This window comes from Tigriopus californicus, chromosome 2 (genome assembly GCF_007210705.1).
Source record: "Tigriopus californicus strain San Diego chromosome 2, Tcal_SD_v2.1, whole genome shotgun sequence".
Classification (NCBI taxonomy): domain Eukaryota; kingdom Metazoa; phylum Arthropoda; class Copepoda; order Harpacticoida; family Harpacticidae; genus Tigriopus; species Tigriopus californicus.
In genome coordinates this window covers 4,132,012-4,149,861 of record NC_081441.1, presented here as the reverse complement: position 1 = coordinate 4,149,861, position 17,850 = coordinate 4,132,012, and the positions used below count along the sequence as shown (strand labels likewise).

The following is a 17,850-nucleotide window of genomic DNA, read 5'->3' as shown; positions in this document are numbered from 1 at the left end:
CCAGATTTTGAACCTTACTTGACCTTGGATTTTCGTGCGGGGAAGCACGTTGTGGAGGAAGCATAGAAAAATAACAGATGTCCAAACAAGTTNGGTGAGATACGAGATAACATTTCTTATGAGAAGCCCTCTCAGCGCAGATCAACCACTGGTATTTATATCAGAAACCGCAAAGAAGAGGTCCCTTCACGATCAAATCTGTTCGAATTGAAATATCATTTGCCTTCAACACTTGATCTCAAGCACCTCCGTAATCTGTCAACCACCACAAAACCCATTCCCCCCACATTGTCGTCAGAACCACGAAGTACACAAGAAGGAGGAGGAGCAACTACGAATGACAAAGACGACGGCGACAGAGAACAAAGGATTACATTTTTTTGACACAGCTTTGATGAATTGGATGGAGATTGGAGACTATCCCCAAGAGATATCAGCCACGAGAAGAGAGACAGTAGATACTACTTCTAGGGAAAGGGAGACGGAAAAGGATTCACTTCCCAAAGCTGCGCAATCATCGGAACGTTCATGACGGATGAGGTGGCAATGATTACGCAAGTTGATAATCATTTTCATCGCATGAATCATGCCAGATGGACAGGGAACACCCACTATCATTTGAGGATGAATGTTTGTTGGGTCCCACTTTTGTACCTAACCACATCCAAACTGACACTTGCAACCGTCCTGCCACCTCCCATATCCTCCCACGAAGCAGAAAAAAAAGATAATCTAAATTCTGGCCATAAGAGGCCGAGATATTCAAGGTTTGATAAACTCATTGGTAGCAAGCCTGAATCCCAGGGTTGTAGATATCGATCCCATTGGGATAAGAGTTTTCAAGGCGTTTCCACCGAGTCGATCTCCTACAGCGCGAATGCAGCTAGCTCGCATCCTTTCTGCCAGAATCAAGAGGATGTTTGATCGCGTTCATAGATTGGCCCGTTTTCATCGATTGCATTGTGGTCTTGGTCTTTTCTCCTCAATCCCTTTAAACTTGGGCTCTAGCTTTCAAGAGCCTTGGAAAAAGATTTCCACTCACTCTCTTCAAGCTCCATTTTGGCCCCCTAATAAATACGTAGGCGGCCTCTGGTCTTGACCAAAAAAAGACCTTAATTGCATCACGAGGCCACGCTTTCAACCTCCCTTGACGCGACAAAATGGGCTACACTTTCTTAACCATCTCCAAGAAAATAAGGTCCACAATTTTCTCAGAGGCAGATACAAAAGTGGGCTTTTCTAGCGTTCGCATGTGGGAGGAGAAAGAGGGAGGAGGAGGAGGAGGTTTCCGAGTTCGGAATTGAATAGGAAAAATGACAATTGGACCTGGTGGGTCGTTTGCATTAATACGAGATTACGCAATTGAATTCTTCAAGAGTGAATGTCCACACAGATGATGTGTGTTATCAAATCATGAAAACACGTGCAAAATTGCTCCTGGTGCGCTTCCTCAAGTCCTTACAAGTTGATGGCCATTGTTTGCGGGAAGGAATGAATAAGTAAAAAGTCTGAAGAGTCTTTACAACTCGATATCAATGGCCATTTCGTCCTTCCTCAAAGGACCAGGAACCAGGAAGAGGCAGTGGAATGGAATAAAGGTAAAGGGGAACGTACGTCGGAGGGACCTTCGCTAAAGAAAGAAAACCCTTACTCTTGGCTGGGGCGATAAGTACCAAAGTAGCAGTCGAGAAGGAATTAAATATTCCAAGAGTGTGCTGAAACGGAGTTGTCACTGCCACGTTTCTCCACTTGGATTCAGCCTCAAACCTCTGCGGCTTGGATAGGGGACTGGGCAGCCATAAGGCCGGAAGCCAGCCTGGCATGGAAATGGGGAAAAGCAAAAGGCCACGAAATAAGAGCCTCCCAATGTCGCTTCGGACAACCATGAAGAAAGGAAACCTTGAGATTCTTTCACCCGAGTCGTTTCCTCTAGCTTTGAGGATGCTGTAAAAAAGTTGCAATGCCCTTCTTTTCGCGCTCATCTTTTGATCCCAAGGGAGAATTGCCAAATTTGAAACAGTTATGAGGCCATTTCTTGGTTATGTGACGAGAAATTTGGAAAAATTCGCACGGAAAACTTTCGAATGTGCACTCATTGCCAAATGGGCGGTAATCATGAGGAAGAAACGACTTTTATTGAGCGCGCTTTTGGACTCACGGGTCTCTCTGTCTAAGGGTCTCCCTCTCTCTCTAAGAAAAAGAGGCGATAAATTAGGGTTTGAAAGGTTGTACCGGGAACTTTTGGGACCGAAAACACGTTGTAAATCTTCGGCTGGTTTGATGAGTTTTGGGCTTTAGGTTAGCGAGGGTCTCACAATTATTTCCACCCCCCCCCCTCGAATGACCCTTGGTGAGCAAAGGTCATCTATCAGAGGGGAGGAAAGTTCAACCGTCTCTATGACGGTAGCCAAGAGACTTACTTGGCACTCTAATGGAAAATAATCAATTGAATACTCGACTCGACCATCCTTTGGTTTGGGATCCAATTTCTTTGGTCGCATCAGAGACTCGATCGGAGAATCCAAAAAATGTGCGGTATACAAGTCCTCCCTGAATAAATTTCGCATTTCGTCTGTATGCTTGAAAAGTACGTTGAGCCTTGCCAATCCAATATTCCAAGGATAATAAAGCAACTCTTGGCAAGGAACTGACGGGGGAGGAGGAGGACACACAAATCCGGCAGGAAATTGACATGATTTTAATCTCACTGAAAATATACCCTCGTCTCTGTCCCGAGGCTTGGCGAGACTTAACAAGCTCATGGTTTTGTTTCCAAGCCAACAGGGGTTTTAATTAGATCTTGGGATTCAGGGAGGGCAATTACTTCGTTCCAGCCAATATAAACTCAATTTCCTGGACGCTGCCCTCGCTTCGATCTTGCCTCTCTCTCTCTCTTTCGCTCTCTAGTATTCTATGTCTTTACCTTGCTCAAGCTCAAAAGGCGAGGGACACAAAGTGTTTCGTCTCACTATATGGAGTGAGTTCCCAGTTTCTGGTTCCCATATTCACGTATAGGGGTACAACGTATTTGTTTGTTTGACTTTCTCCCTTTCCGTTACTTCTTGTAGATCTTTTACGGGCATGCACCCAGAAAAAGTTTTAGCGCATCCCCCAACTCTGTCTTATGCAGATTTACTTGTGCAATCGTTTCTTATACCTGAGGGCCTTGTAGGTAAATCCCCTTCTCTTCCAAGGTTTAATCTGGAACGAAATCGCCTAGATGAGATTGGCTCCAACATGGTTCCCGTCCATCTGTTTTACAAACAATCGCTCGTCTTTCTCATAATCTAAATTTGAGAGTGGGATGAAGGGGAAAAGAGGGTATATTGACCTTCATCAATGACCATCCTATTCTGTTCTCCGCGTACCAACGTGCACAAGAGATTTTTCGAATCGTCCCATGTGTTTTTCTTTTGGGCCCAATCCAATGAGATGAACAGACCTCGTTGAAGCAGACGAACAAGGATGTTATCGGTTTTTCAAAAGCGATCCGAAAGCATCGAGGGAAAAATGGGCTCCAACATATTGGACCTTCCATTGATCAAACAATGAGCGGTTCCGCTTTTGATTATCGCTCTTCCAGGCCCTCGGCATGAAGGGCTCTTATCACTGCACAAAGCAATGCGAGAACACAGTATTGGTGTTTCCATTTTCCAAATGGATCGCAGACACAATCAGAGTGAAAGAAAGAGAAAAGGAGAGAGATTTCCCTTGGTTCCCGTTCCTCCGCTGAGCGTGTTCCAACGTGTTGGGCTGCAGATTCTAAATTATGCCAACAACCACTCGACTGGTGCTTGGCACATGGTGGTGATTTGAATATGAAAAGATGAGACCAGTTCGCCAGGAATTCTTCAATCTCCATCCAATGAAAAGCTCTTGTTCGGAATTAGGAACCACGTCCCCTTAAGGTGATGGCTGGCGAGGACAGGGATGAGCTCTCTGCTCTGATCCAGTCAAGAAGAGCTGGAGAGACCCCTTATCCTGATTTGAAACACAACACCTTTCTTGATAAATGTAGTTACGTTTACGAGAATGATGGATGGCTCTGCCTTGATCCAATCTCTTAGTGGGTAGTCAGTCCATCTTCCTTTCTTTTGCGTTGCAAAAAAGAAAGAAGTCTCTGGTCACACTTTGGAGATCAATGAGCTTGGTTTGGCGAATGGTATGGTCCCTCTGGTTCCTTTCTAATGCTTTTGATCAATTTCATGCATCTTGTACCAAACCATCGCAGACACGACAGGCCATAACAGAGGAAGGCGAGTTTTCAAGTTGCAAGAATGCCTCTCCGCCTGGCAATGGCAGTTTTCAGTTTCAAATCCCCGCTCTATTACATCCTATGAAAGTACTCCATGACAATGGGCAACGGATGGAACGAAGAAGACCCAAGCGAGCGAGTTCGAAAAAAGTTTTTTTTCCCACTCTGGTACCTCTTGGGCCCACTGCTAGATTCATGTGCGTACTCTACTCAGGTCTAGAATTGACCTTTAGCCCAATCTGATGTCTGGTTCTTTTTTTGGGGGGGATCAGGTCCTTAAAAAGGATATGGTGTCGTTCACAATCGGCGGATTGGGCTTTGATTGTTTTGAAACAGAAGTTTACCTCAGTGCTCGGTTGCTGGCTGAATAGGCACCTCACGGAATAGTTCTCGAAGGAATAAAGTTTTGTTGGAACTTCTATTTTTTCGACACTGAATGTGACAAAGTTGGCGAGGCCGCATGGTCATTGTCCCACTCTACCACATCTCACAACATGGTCAAAGTTGGATCATTGAGAAGGTTTTCTGGTCTCATAAACCGCGTAGAATTGGTTTTTGGGCTGTCGGTGATGGCATTATAACTCACTTGGCCGAATGTCCACGAATCTTCTTTTTCATGAGGAAAAGTAAGCCTTATTCATGCTTAATCTCTACACACACACATTGGTCACACACCACATACTTAAATGCAAATTGGTCGTATGAGCATTCCAATATCAAAGAGTCAACCAATATGTTTTAGAACCGAACAGATTCATGTTCAACCTTTGAGATGGTGAAATTGTCGGCGAATGAATGGGGCAGAAATAGACGATGCTCTGGCAGTATTTGGTGAGAAAGAGGCTATGGGACATAAACTTATATAAGACAGCCCGGGAATGGACGATATTTGGGTCGGATGGCTGCGCAATTTTTCAAGGCTGTTTAGAACATTTCGGTGGGCAAATTTATGACACAACTTTGGAGAGCCTAGAGACAGTACCAGCAATAACGGCATCGGTACCACTGAGAGATGCCCTTTTTGCATGGTTCAAGAACAACAGTTGGGTTTAAGCAGATTATTTGGAATCAGTTTGCCTCGTGCTTCAAACGGAAAAGATTGGAGGCAAGTCCCAAGTTTGAAAATATCCCGCAGAAGGTTGTGGGCTCAATGTTGGTGGTTGCTTGGCCAGCGGGAAGTTTCACCTAAATGAAGTCGATTTACCCCCTTCCCAACTTTTTCCATTACAACGTAGATTCACTTTCCTTCCCGTCGTTGTCAGCGGCCTCAGCGGCCTCAGCAGCCTCAACGGACTCAGCGGACTCATCGGACTCAGCAGAGGAGGAGAACGAGTGTGAGTCTGCTTGGCGATCGACTTACTCGTCGCTTGAGGGAGCAAATGCACAATGGAAAATTGGAGTTTGAGCTTCACCACCAAGCCTGGGCAGCACACGAGAGGGACTTGTAGCTTGAAGTTCGTAGTTTGGGCCTAAAAATGAGCTGCTTCATGCGCCGAAACACCTGAACCACATGGGGCTCGAAGTGAAAGGATTGAGGGATTAAGGCATGGCGAAACAAAACCCATCACATTTGTATGTACAAGCACCAACGACATAGGTTTGAGTATTGCATACGTACTATGATGTTATTTCTTACTTCCCCCCTTCGATCAACATATGGGACACGAAAGCAAGAAAAGCCACCGACAAACAAACAAACAAGCAAGCCAGCAAGGAAACAAACAAACTCACATTACACGGCGGATTGGCTTGTCTAACAATGTGGATTGACCAGTGTTGGAATGCCTTGGCTATGATGGAAACGAGCTGCTCGTTTCGGAACATCGTTCAATCTTGACCTGGAACGGACGGAGTCTTGCCTCGTTCCACTTTGTCTAATAAAAGGAACACGTCAGTCCACTGGAAACGAGCTTTTTGCATGCTGGTGATGGAAGCCAATCATTTCACCATGACCGACGAAAGTGCTAGTTGGGTTGACTGTGTTTTTCTTACTCGATCGTCATTGAGACTTTGACTTGGAAAATCAATTCAGTTGGTCGCAATATCAACATCTCTTTTCCAATAGGTTAGTTTTCCGACGGACCACGATTGGCCTTGCGGGAATAATGATTCAGGGATTCACTCGAGCATAAACGACGCGACAAACGAATAAATTGCTTTGGATCATTCCCCTAATCATCTGATCTGCTACTATTTGTTTTTGCTTCTCCACTTCCAGGTTTGATGTCGATTCGCATTTCGAGTGACGCCCGTATATCCTCTCCCCAGGGATCCTTTTAGGCCGTTTCCTGACCCAGGTTGCAATGGAAGTGTCCTCCACAGCTGAGCGAAAGACGAGGTTCCCACCTGTCATCTCGTTGAGTTCTTGCCTCAAGGATAAGGATGTGGATGGTGTGGGCTCTGGCACTGAGGGGGATGAAGATGATGACCCTTCTGCCATGATTCCCCAGAAGAAATTGGAGGCCGTCGTCTTGGGCTATCATCAATTCGCATCCTCTCCAGGGCCCAAAGAGTTTGGTCCATCTCTCTCAATCACTTCAAACAGCAGCATTCAAGAGGTCGAAATGGAGAGCATGTTGACTAGCGAAGACGAGGACGAGGACAATGAGGAGAACCAGGAAGATGGAGAGGACGAGCCCGAATTAAGCCCCTCTGACGAGATCCATGCCAAGGAAGTCAATAACAACCAAGTGGACCACGATTTGAATGGAACCAAGTCCACGCCACCGACCAACACCGCCAGTTCAGACTGCTCTAATCTATCCTCGCTCGGAATGGAAATCGAAGAGGACGTTGAGGACCAGGACCACCAAAATTCTGAGGAGACGATGGCGGCTCCCGCTGCCAAACTCCAAGAAGACAGCGACGGCGATGGCGTGGTCACCAAAGTTGTCGAATTTACCACCTACGTGCTAAATAGTCAAGTTAGCTTGAGAGTGGATGGCCCCGACCAATGGCTGTGCGTGTCCAGGCTGCCCTCAGACTTGACTCAAAACGAGTTTGTGGAACTAGTGGAACAATACGGACAGGTCGAAGAAACACATTTAATTCATTCAGAAACTACAGGTGAGACAAAAAAGGCCAATAAGACCAACAACACGTCGCAAACACATTTTTATGCTAAATTATGCTTTGTTAGTATGGTAACCCTGGCCAGGGTTGAGGGCAAATAATGGCAAGCCGAGTTTTAGAGCTTGACACGCCATAGTCCCGAATCTTGGCTACGCAAATGCAAAGTTTCTTTTGGTCCTAAATCGAAAAAAGTTCACCCCAAAACACATGCTGTGAGAGGCGACGAGATGAAAAAAGGCCGATTTTTTCAACACTTGAATGAACATGTTCAGGCTTTTCTTTCGATAACAGACTCTTTTCGTGTGCATACTTGACGAGAACTGAAAGAATTATTTTGCTATCTTGTCACCTTTTTACCATGAAATATTCAGAGAAGGCCTTCCAATCGTTTGATTGGTTGACGTTATTTTCTTCGTATTCCCACTTCAGCCACACCCATCTATTTTGTCTTATCTTCCCCTCTCAAGGTCATTTGAACTGGCAGCCATGATTTTTGCCAAGTTACACGGGATGCCAATTTGCTAGTTGCACAGGAAATTCCGTCACTTAAGTGTATTACTCACCGATCGTTGTCAAGATTATGAATCACACCCATGAACACCTTTTTTTGCTTTGGAGTTAGTCCATTGTCAATACCTGGCCCAATGATGGTGCGGTGATCTTTGGCTGAACTTTAAACAGTTCGGAAATGTCAGCCACGATATCGTTTGAACTTGAGAACAAGACTTGATGACACTCAAAAGTTCACCATCAAGCACATTTTACCAGGGGTTATACTTTCAGTGTCTATCTCAAGCAATCTACAAAACCGTGGGACTTGCGTTTTTGTGGCAAAGCGATTATTATTAATAGACTTTGAGAGCTGGAAATGCCACGGCATTAAGACATGTCACTGTAGGGCACTAATCAGATTGAACTTGACACGTTTCATCTCTCTCTCTCTCTCACTCTCTTTTTCTTTTCTTAGGGCGTTTCAAAGGTTACGCATTGGTGCTTTACTCGAATCCATCCTCTTCCATCCAAGCCCGACACGTCCTTGAAGGCCAAGAGGTGAAAGGTCACGCTCTCGATTGTGATTGGCTCAAATATGGCATTGTGGAGAGCGTCTCTTTACACTCGAAATGTCTTTTCGTGGATGAGCTACCCCCCGATTATCGGGATATGGGCGAATTCCGAAAACTCTTCTCTGTGGCCGTCAATCCGCCCTATTGTCAGGTAATTCGATTGTGCCACACGCCTACCAACACGACAGAAACGATGTATATTTTTGAATCTATTGTGGGAAGTGTGCAATGACCAACATGACCTTTGATCATCACTCGTACGCTCAATTCCCTGTTGTAGGTACACCACTGTGTACATGGAGGGCACTTTGCTCGTCCCATTGGTTCCCACTTACTGAAACGACGTAATCGAAGGAACACGCGAAGAATGTGAGGGCAATTGTCCATAAGAGGCAAGAGTGGAAGAAGGTTTCTTTGGTCGTTATCCCTTTGGAACGAGCGAGATCCAAGAGCAAGTCCTATATAACGATAAAATCCAGTCCCACGTGTAATAAGAAAATTGACCTTTTTTCCTTGGCCATAATCCATGAGCCAATTGGGAACCCTATTCCTTGGTTGTAATTGCTCGCCAGCAGTGAAATGACCTTTTCGGTGGGTGCAATTACTAGCTATGCAGCCGAGTCGGGAATGATTTTCCATCCCAACGATTTCAGCCCGACAACCGTGTTCCCATTTCCAACAATTTTGAAAGTTACAGTGCTCGCTATCTTACACTATGTACGTATGTACACTTCGTCGCCGTCGTCGTCAAGTTCCTCGTTTGTGGACTCAAGCTCTTTTGGTCTCGTACGAAATCATCATTATTCAAGACGATTCACTTTGCCTTTGTTAAGCATGAATTTTGCCTCATTTTTCTTTTCGGCAAGCGCCTTTGACACTGAATGTCAAGGATTCAAATAAAGTTGCTCGCGGTGAACGCAGGACTTGAAAATGGAAATGCTGAAAACTCGCAGAATTTGAGGCTCGGGTGTTCAAGGAATATGTACAAAATTGTTGTTCAAAAGCTTGTCAAATACAAAACGAGCTTGAGAGCCAGAGCTGAAGCTCCCAAAGGATTGCAAAGAGAGAGGACACCTTGTTAGAAGGAAGAAAGCATCGCTTAATTCATCATCAAAGAGCTCCCTCGAAATTATCGATGTGAGCCTTTCATCATGTGGAACTAAGGGATAATCGGGGATTAAAGGCTTGGATGTGATCAAGCAGAACGAAGAACTTTGGCCAATCATTGTGATGGCATTCATGTCAGAGGACTTTTTGTGCCTCAAAAACTTTCTCTGAGGTTCTTCGATCAACTACACGCTTTACTACCCAATGCAGAAACCGACTTCAACAGTTCTCCTTTCGGGAACAAAACACAGCAGCTGTATTTTTTTTGCAATCCTTCAACTTGAGTAGAACGGCTAATGCTTGATCCATCATTCCCAACCCAGCATAGTAGAGCAGTACTCGTTTCAAAATACTTTGCTACAAGGCAAGGATTCTTCTCGTTTCGCTTTCTTTGACATGGGTTTACTTACCACACCAACTAGTCTGTCATCGGCAGGCGTACGTACGCACAGTACAGTACCTCTCCTCGAGATGATTAGGGCTGATCTCTGCCAAGTCCCAAGGGGTCATCCAGACTTTGGCTCCGAACCAATCCCACATGGCTGGAGATGACGAGTCGAAAACATGGGGCAAAAAGTTCGAGGAGAAAAGATGACAATCGCGAACCTTTGCAAGCATTGCGTCTGGGAAAACGTGCCTCTAAAGTCTGCCTTTTAAGGGCAATGAGAGGTCTGTGTAGTACCGAGCTACAAATGGATCATGTAACCTGGCCTCCCTTTAACACATTACAGCATGGAACTAAGCAAAGGAATGGATCAGATGCGACAAGATAAATGATCATCAATAATCGAGTATGTATTCTCATCTAGAAGAAGGAAGAAGGTGCCAAGATTTTTTTCATGACAGAGATCGTGTTCGAAAGGAAACGATGATCTCTGTAGTCATTATTCTCGTTCAGAGTCGATGATCCAAGGATATAATGCGACCGTTTCAATGATATTTATTGGCAATTATACATTTCAATCACTTTTGTCGTTAACGTTAGGTTGTTGATATTTAGAAATAAATTCGTAACTTTTCTGAATAATGTCCCAAGAACGTTTGACTTTATGACACTAGAAACATCATATGTTGATGACTATGAAATTTCACGTTTCAAAATATACTTCTTACCCAAGCATGAACTATTCCCTGATTTTCAGAGAGAAAGTAAGACGAAGAAAAGTCTCAATTTGAATGGGAGCTCTGCCTTGCCGATGAGGTTATATTTACAAGGGAACCATTCGTTCATTTGGTCGAGCTCCCAATTTTCACTCTTTTACCGTATCTTATTTGGGGTAATTGGATTGTAAGGAGAAAGCGGAAGAGTTGAGGTTTCATACCCTGTGGCATAGGTATCACCCTGAGTTCAATTTAAAATAAGCTTTCATCGAGCTCTTTCAAGAAAATTGTACCGACCATTGTCCTGAAACCCTTGGGAACTTTGATCTAGACCCTCTTCTTTTTCGAACTTCGTTGGCAAGATAGGCCGGATCAATTGATCTATCTCTGATCGAAGTAGATGGGAACTCTAATGAGTTAGTACAATTGTAGTATCCACGAGGGGTCAAATTCAACAATCAATGAAAGGCTGACGACTGTTCTCTTATTAAAGTAAGAACTTCAGGCTGATATTCAGATGAAAACACATCATTGAAAACAACGGGTCTTTTAAAAGGAAACGTAGTTTTGGATCGTGAATGAGCTCGTAGCAACTGATTATAATTGGTTTGTGGTGAGCCGAGGCTGTTTTTCCTGGTTTGGCTTTACAAACGCTGCCCTGTTGTTATGATCTAAGAAGGATTTCCTTGGGCCCAACAGCAACTGGGAGAGCTATTTTGAAGAACTGGTGATCAAATATCGATATCGAAGCAATTGGAGGTCAATCGTCGTTCCAAATAAACTAGTCGAACGAAGATCGTGGAATCAAAACACGCTCTTGCCAACTTCCAATCCACGTAAAGGCTTGGAGTTTGAAACGTCTTCGCTTAAAAGTGATTCAAATGGCAATCTTGAAGCCTCCTTTGCATTGAGCTAGGAAAGTGCACACCTTTGTGTATTGCAGATGGAACAGATCCATCAAGAAGTTCTCGCTTCAAGACACTTCTGAATTACCAGGGACACTTGCTCCTTACAGAAACCTCCGTTAACGTTTGAGGGCACAAATAGTATGTTGGTTGGCTTCCTTGTAGACTGCTCCAAAGCTAATAGTTATTGGGCCCATCCGTTTACATAATGGAATACTACTTGTATACCTATATGTTCAGCCTTTCCCATCGAGACAGAAGCATGTTAGCTCATCCTACCTTGGCACGCCACCTCCCCTCCGTTAGGCCTAGATTTTCAGAATTGTGAACGGGAATGTCGGGGTCTTATCAGAAAAGTTTCAGGTTCTCCCACGAGAACCGAGTGCATGATTCAAACGTGGAACACGTAATGGACCAAAGTGTCAGGAGACTGAAACAATGAGAATGGCAGGTTCATTGTCTCGTCGTCCAAGTTAGTTTGTTGGTGGCTTGCCTGGCCTTGCCACTTAGCTCAATGAGATCCTCTCTTGTTTACAAATTCTGATTCAGAGAGGAGACGTGGAAGAGGTCCAACTGAACAAGGATATGAAACAAAAGATTGACAAAGTCGATGACGATGATGATGGTTGTTGTGGTGATCCTGGAAAAAGACGAACTCTCCACATAAAAGACCTGTGGAAACTTAGCTCCTGGAGAAGACAGCTGATTGAATTGTTTCGGAACAATATTGCATGCTTCGTAGGCGAGTAACTAGCTCTAGTCTTTCTTGACGCTATAAGACCATTTGCTTATTAATGAACACCATGAAAGGAGCTAGTTCGAGCTAGTTCTATGTTCAGTACAATAGAGAGGGCAACCAAGAGAGCTCTAGCGAGAGAGAGAGAAAGAGAGAGAGAAAAAAAAAGATGGTGGACTATCGCTAAACGTGATACACCAAAGACCATACTATTGTTGCTCCTCTCCCTATGGTAAGTACCGTATAGTTAGACCCAAATACTTTGCGACAGTATACGCATGTAGAGACGTAATTACCCGACTAGAACATACATATCATCATAACACCAACGAGTTCGTTCGCTTATCCATGTGTGAGTACCTTTTAAGCAGAGTGTCTGACTGACTAATAACTTGTAATGATGTTCCAAACCATGCGTGTTCAGAACAATATGGAGCCGGCCATTTCCTGGGACAGGTTTGACTCACATCCAGCTCGTGTTCCCATTTTATCTTCTTAACATACTTGCCTTTTGTTTGAGGAGGACGGGAGGAGGAAGAGGGGAGGGGGGAGGGCTTTGGATGAGATGGCCTTTTGGTGGATGCAAGAACGGGTCTGGAACAAGAGGCTTAGTCCTTGCGAGCTCACCTACTTGAAGAATACCCATCGGCCCAGCTTTCCTATGTTTTCGAGGAGACAAGGGAATATGATAACAATGAAAAAGTGCCCCTGTCCAAATTCGTAAGAATATCCGCACGTTCACACTTGCCTCTCTGTCTCCTTACTTTCGTACTGCACCCTACCTACAGTCCTTTCCAAGTAGAAGAGAGGTCGGCGCTTCGGATTGCACCCAAACGAGTCTGGTACTTTGTACAGAAATAGAGAATTTGATGCCATATCTATGAGGAACCGGGATTTATTTCAAGACATCGATGGCTGTTGTACTTATCGTCACTTGCACCCTAAGTGAACGAGGATGAAATGAGCCTTACAAGAAGTGGTTCTGGACTCGCATTGGATGTTCGTAAGCCAGTGAGAAATGGTCTCATTGCCGATGTACGAAGGGATAATAGGGAACAACTCACTAGATGGCCCATTAAGAGGAAATAGAACAGGATATGAGGCTGAGACCATTTCCTCCTCTAATGATCTCAATTATAGCAAGCGGTCAGGCGATCAGAAACGCGGTTCATTTCGTGACTGTAAATATGACGGGACGATTGGCAAGTCCGACAGTCGCTTATCAATTTAGAGTCTGGAATGTTCTAGCCCCCTAGAATACGAGCAATCTTTGGGAGACAGCTTTTCAATGGGATCTTTAAGACCTTGGATGTTTTTCTTCAAGTTGGAGAAAGATTCGCTCATTGAGAAAACGGATACGTTTTAGTGGAAATCGCTCTCCCAGTCGTAGAAGAAGTGGCTCAAAAGGGTACCCACGGATTGTTTTTGTTCCAATTCATTTGAAGCTAAATACCCTGGATATTGGACAAAGATCAGCGTGTAACCATGGATGCTTCTTTCATTTCTTTCAGATTGCCATAAAAAACGGGGTGATTCAGAAGTGGGGCTTGGTGGAATTCACATCGTGCGAGGAAGCGGAAACAACTTTAGAAAAGATGAACGGCCACATTCTTCACGGGCACAAAATTAGGGTCCAATATTGTATTCCCGGGGTACATGCCATCAACATCTACATGAACTTTATCAATAATCCACTGGACTCTGCTGGGGATCGCAAGGCACTTTTGGACGAAACCCCATCAAACAAAGTAGGTTAAACCTAGTGCTTGGCGATGTTTGTACAGCCTGTATGGGAGAGTGAAATTCGAAGGGGATTGAACATTTTAAGCGTTGTATGCATGTTAACGATGACCATGCGTATAGTAGGAGAGACTGAAATATCGATGACCTGTCAGTTCTGAAAAGAAATTTGACCCAAGGAAATGAGATTGAGCTGAGAGATACTCAAAGGCCAGTTTTTACACATTTTGAGAGAGACCATGATCGCAAGAAGACTTCGGAGAGGCAAGGAGGCACTTGTTCCTCGAAGTGCTTTGGATCAGGGGGAATCTTGAAGGGCATGAGGTGCACGCCTGATTGACAGCGTGACAAGCTCGAGGTAATTGAACATCCCTAACTTAATAAGCAGAACGAGCAAGGAATTGTAGGCGAACAAGGAGGCTAAAAGTGGGTGCGAGAAAGAGAACAAAGAGAAGGCAGAGGTGGAGGAGGCGGAGGAGAACTAAGATTGGGTTACAAGGGAACAGAAATTCGATCTGTTTAGGCAAACCCTCTTTTGTTTGCCTTGGGAACACCAAACTTCCTAGCTAATCAATAATGACCAATTTTCATGATCGCCAATTTCGTTCCTACATTGCAGGTTTACGATCAATTGGATTCCTTGGCCAAGCACAACCCGTGGTTTGTTCAGAGCTTGCAGAATATAATGGCCAGCACTTCTCAAGATCCCAATGCCACGAAGACAAACCAAATTAGAAATCGTCCAGTGCCCGCTCCTCCGGCTGGTGCAGATCCGGCACAAGCCGGTCTAATCTTGCTCTTGGCGGGCAAGGTCACGAGTCAATCTACTAGTACGAATGAAACCGCATCGTTGCTCGAAACAGTGTTAAAGCAAATCGAAAGTGGCGTGTCAGCGGCAGAAATTCTGCGGAAACTGGCCAGTCCTACCCTGGAAACAAATCCTGCAAATCCTACAAATCCTAGTCGTCCCGTTCTCTTACACACTCCTGGAGAAGAACAGGTGGGAAACTTGACCATTTCCTCATCTAGTCCCCCGTCTAGTCAAAGTGATCTCAAGTCGATCATAACCAGTCTGGTGGAGTCAGCCCAGTCGATGTTGGGGTCTGGAAATGATCGGGTCGAGAAACGTCAAGCTAGTCTCAATGGGCAGCCAGTCACGACACCTCAAATAGTGACAGGAGCCAAGTTGCCGAATCATCCGCAACTCACTGATCTGCTCACCAAATCCTTTCAAGCCCGAATGAAGAATGGGATCTATGTTCCCAACGGAACCAAGAAAAATGTTTCTAGTGGCCCTTCCACGACTCGGCAGTATTCGCACCCAGTCCACCATACGACTGGTGGAGGGATTTCGCGACATTCAGTCCCTAAACTCCGATCTGGCACAGCCACTACGGTGTCGTGTAATGCACCGGTGGCCACACCTGCTCCTCAACAGGCCATTCGTATGGCCATTCCAAATGCGGCCATGCTTCCTCAAAACGCCGGTCTATTTGCTATGCCGCCAAGACCAAATTTGACCGGATCAGTCCTAACAGCCCAAACCAACAACAACGGAATGGGCAGCGTACCTCATCAGATGGGACATTTTCAGTATCAGCCCGTAGTTTATCCCAATGCCGCGTTGGTCCAACAAGCTCATGGAACCCCTATGCAGAGTCTGCACGCCAACCCTTACACTGCGGCATATCTATCAGCAGTACAAGCTAGTCAGAATGGATATTATCAGGCGGCATTGAACCAAATGGCGGCCGCCGCCGCCGCAGCCTCTTCCCCTTCACTTCTTCCTTCCAATGGAAGCACCATTCCCCAACATCCTTTGCTATGGAATCAAAATGTCACGGCCGCAGGCTTGGCGGCAACCTATTCTGCCACGTCAGCCTGGCCATCCCAAACTCTCAATGGACCCCCACCGGTTCCAGCTCCCACCCATGCCCAAGGCGCCGATGCAGCTGGTCAACCCTCTGCTTTGACGTCTATGACCCAACAAGCTTACCTCTACGCCGCTGCGGCCAAACGCAAATTGGATGACCAACATCAGTATTCGAATGACCTCCTGGCGAAAAAAATGAAACTCGTCCAGGCTTCAGGCGGCACTCCTATCATGACATCCATCCTCCCTCAATAGTGATCCATCAAGTTCGTTGCCTCAAAAGCCGGGAGCGCCCCATCAATCTTCCGAGATCTGGCAATCTCAATCTCTTCGAAAGCGAGGTGTGAATTTTGTTGGCCTCGTTTTCCTGACAATTCTTTGCCCAATTCAGCTGCAGCCTCTCACTTCATGCCTCTTCTCGGCGGCCATTTGCTCCTGGATGCCTTATCCGTTTGGAGGGGGGAGGGGGGTCGGTCCCGGCCCTTTGACACATTGGTTGGCCTTATGAAAAATCTTCAAGAAAAAAAGCTGACGCTTCAAATCCTACTCAAGGACCAAGATTCAGGACGGTCCCTTCGTTCGTAAGAATGACTCACCCTGCCACCGCGTACCAGAGAGCCGCCCAGATTTTGGCCCTCGCATGACCTTCGACTTTCAGGGGTCGTCGATTGATGAACAACTTGAAATTGCAAAGCTCAGCTAGCGTATCATCTGGTTTGTCGAAATTTAGCCTGGAGAGGACAGGGTGAAATAGGGCGCTTCTTTTCTTGTCAAGTTTCTTTGAGAAATTGTCGAAACGGGGATTCCCGGGCAAAAGTCACGTTCTTCGCTGAACTACGATCATATGACGTTGCGAAAAGATGGGGTGACCAACTGCTTCGCTTGTGGCCGGAACTGGTTTCAAGGTGACATGAAATGGTTTTGATATCGCCGCCATCATCAATTACTACAACAAAAACCAATTCCAATCGGTTCCACTTCTTTTCCACCAACCACGTCTCATGAGAATGAGAGTAGTGCTACTTAAATCTGGAGGCATTAAGCGATTCCTTTACCCTGCCAGTATAACACAAAGTTATAATGATTACTATTATTATTATTATTATCAATATAAATGCATTCATGATTGTACAGAGAATACACATTTTCAAATCAGTTTTTTGACATTTCATTCGCACCTCTTGACTTTTGTAATTTGACGCCAATTCCACACCTTCCTTGGTAAATGGGCCTACGAACGAGGTCTCATAAAAAGACTTGACTTCAAGACTCAATTTTTCCCAACCTATCAAAGATTTCCACTCACGTCTGCAGAGTTCCAAGTTGAAAATACTTCAAAATAGATTTCCATACACAGCACCTCTTGTGGAATCAATTCAAAGGTTAATATTATCAATTACCTCTATCACAAACTTGTTAAGAGGTGGATCAATATTGTTAACATGATTTTGGTTTCGACTTTTGAGTTAAAATTGGCAAATAGAGGGTTAACATTCCTTCAAAAAATCTAATTTCCGGAAGCATTTGATTCCTAAAATGAAGTTTTGCCAAAGTAGAATTTGAATTAGTTACGTAGTGATGCGTCTGAATCTTTCAACAAAACGTTTTTTCATGAACCACACTATGAACAACGACAAGGGCGTTATGATCTTAAATCACAAACTCCAATTCCAGTCAATCCATTGCATTTTTCTTCAAGTCAGACAGGTCCCTTTCTCATTGCTCTTACTTTTGTAAAATTTAAGCTCGATTAATTTGGTGGATCAAAACTTTTGCCCTCTCCATGCTCACTTCAGATCTCTACGAAGATTGAATGGGCTAGCCCTTTTCTCGTGATCAATTACAAGGGGCAAGCTCATTTATTCTGTGTAGACCTATGTTGTGAGCTTTGAGAGAGTATAATTTCTGATCCAGTCGTTTGACTGAGCTGAAAATTAAAATGCGTAGTCGTGGCAACCTGGGGTCACTCTCGTTTGAAAAGGAACACAGTGGGTGCA

General features: G+C 44.8%; 1 protein-coding gene across 1 annotated transcript in view; it reads left to right on the top strand.

Annotated features, from left to right (window-relative positions):
- Positions 1 to 17,009, top strand: part of LOC131893418 (uncharacterized) — a 28,850-nt gene extending 11,841 nt beyond the window's left edge. The window contains exons 3-6 of the mRNA XM_059243441.1: positions 6,474 to 7,321; positions 8,295 to 8,542; positions 13,752 to 13,988; positions 14,600 to 17,009. Of these exons, the coding sequence (XP_059099424.1) occupies positions 6,559 to 7,321; positions 8,295 to 8,542; positions 13,752 to 13,988; positions 14,600 to 16,108 (2,757 nt within the window). The 5' untranslated portion in view covers positions 6,474 to 6,558 and the 3' untranslated portion in view covers positions 16,109 to 17,009. The remainder of the gene's footprint in view (positions 1 to 6,473; positions 7,322 to 8,294; positions 8,543 to 13,751; positions 13,989 to 14,599) is intronic.
- Positions 17,010 to 17,850: the final 841 nt, after the last annotated feature.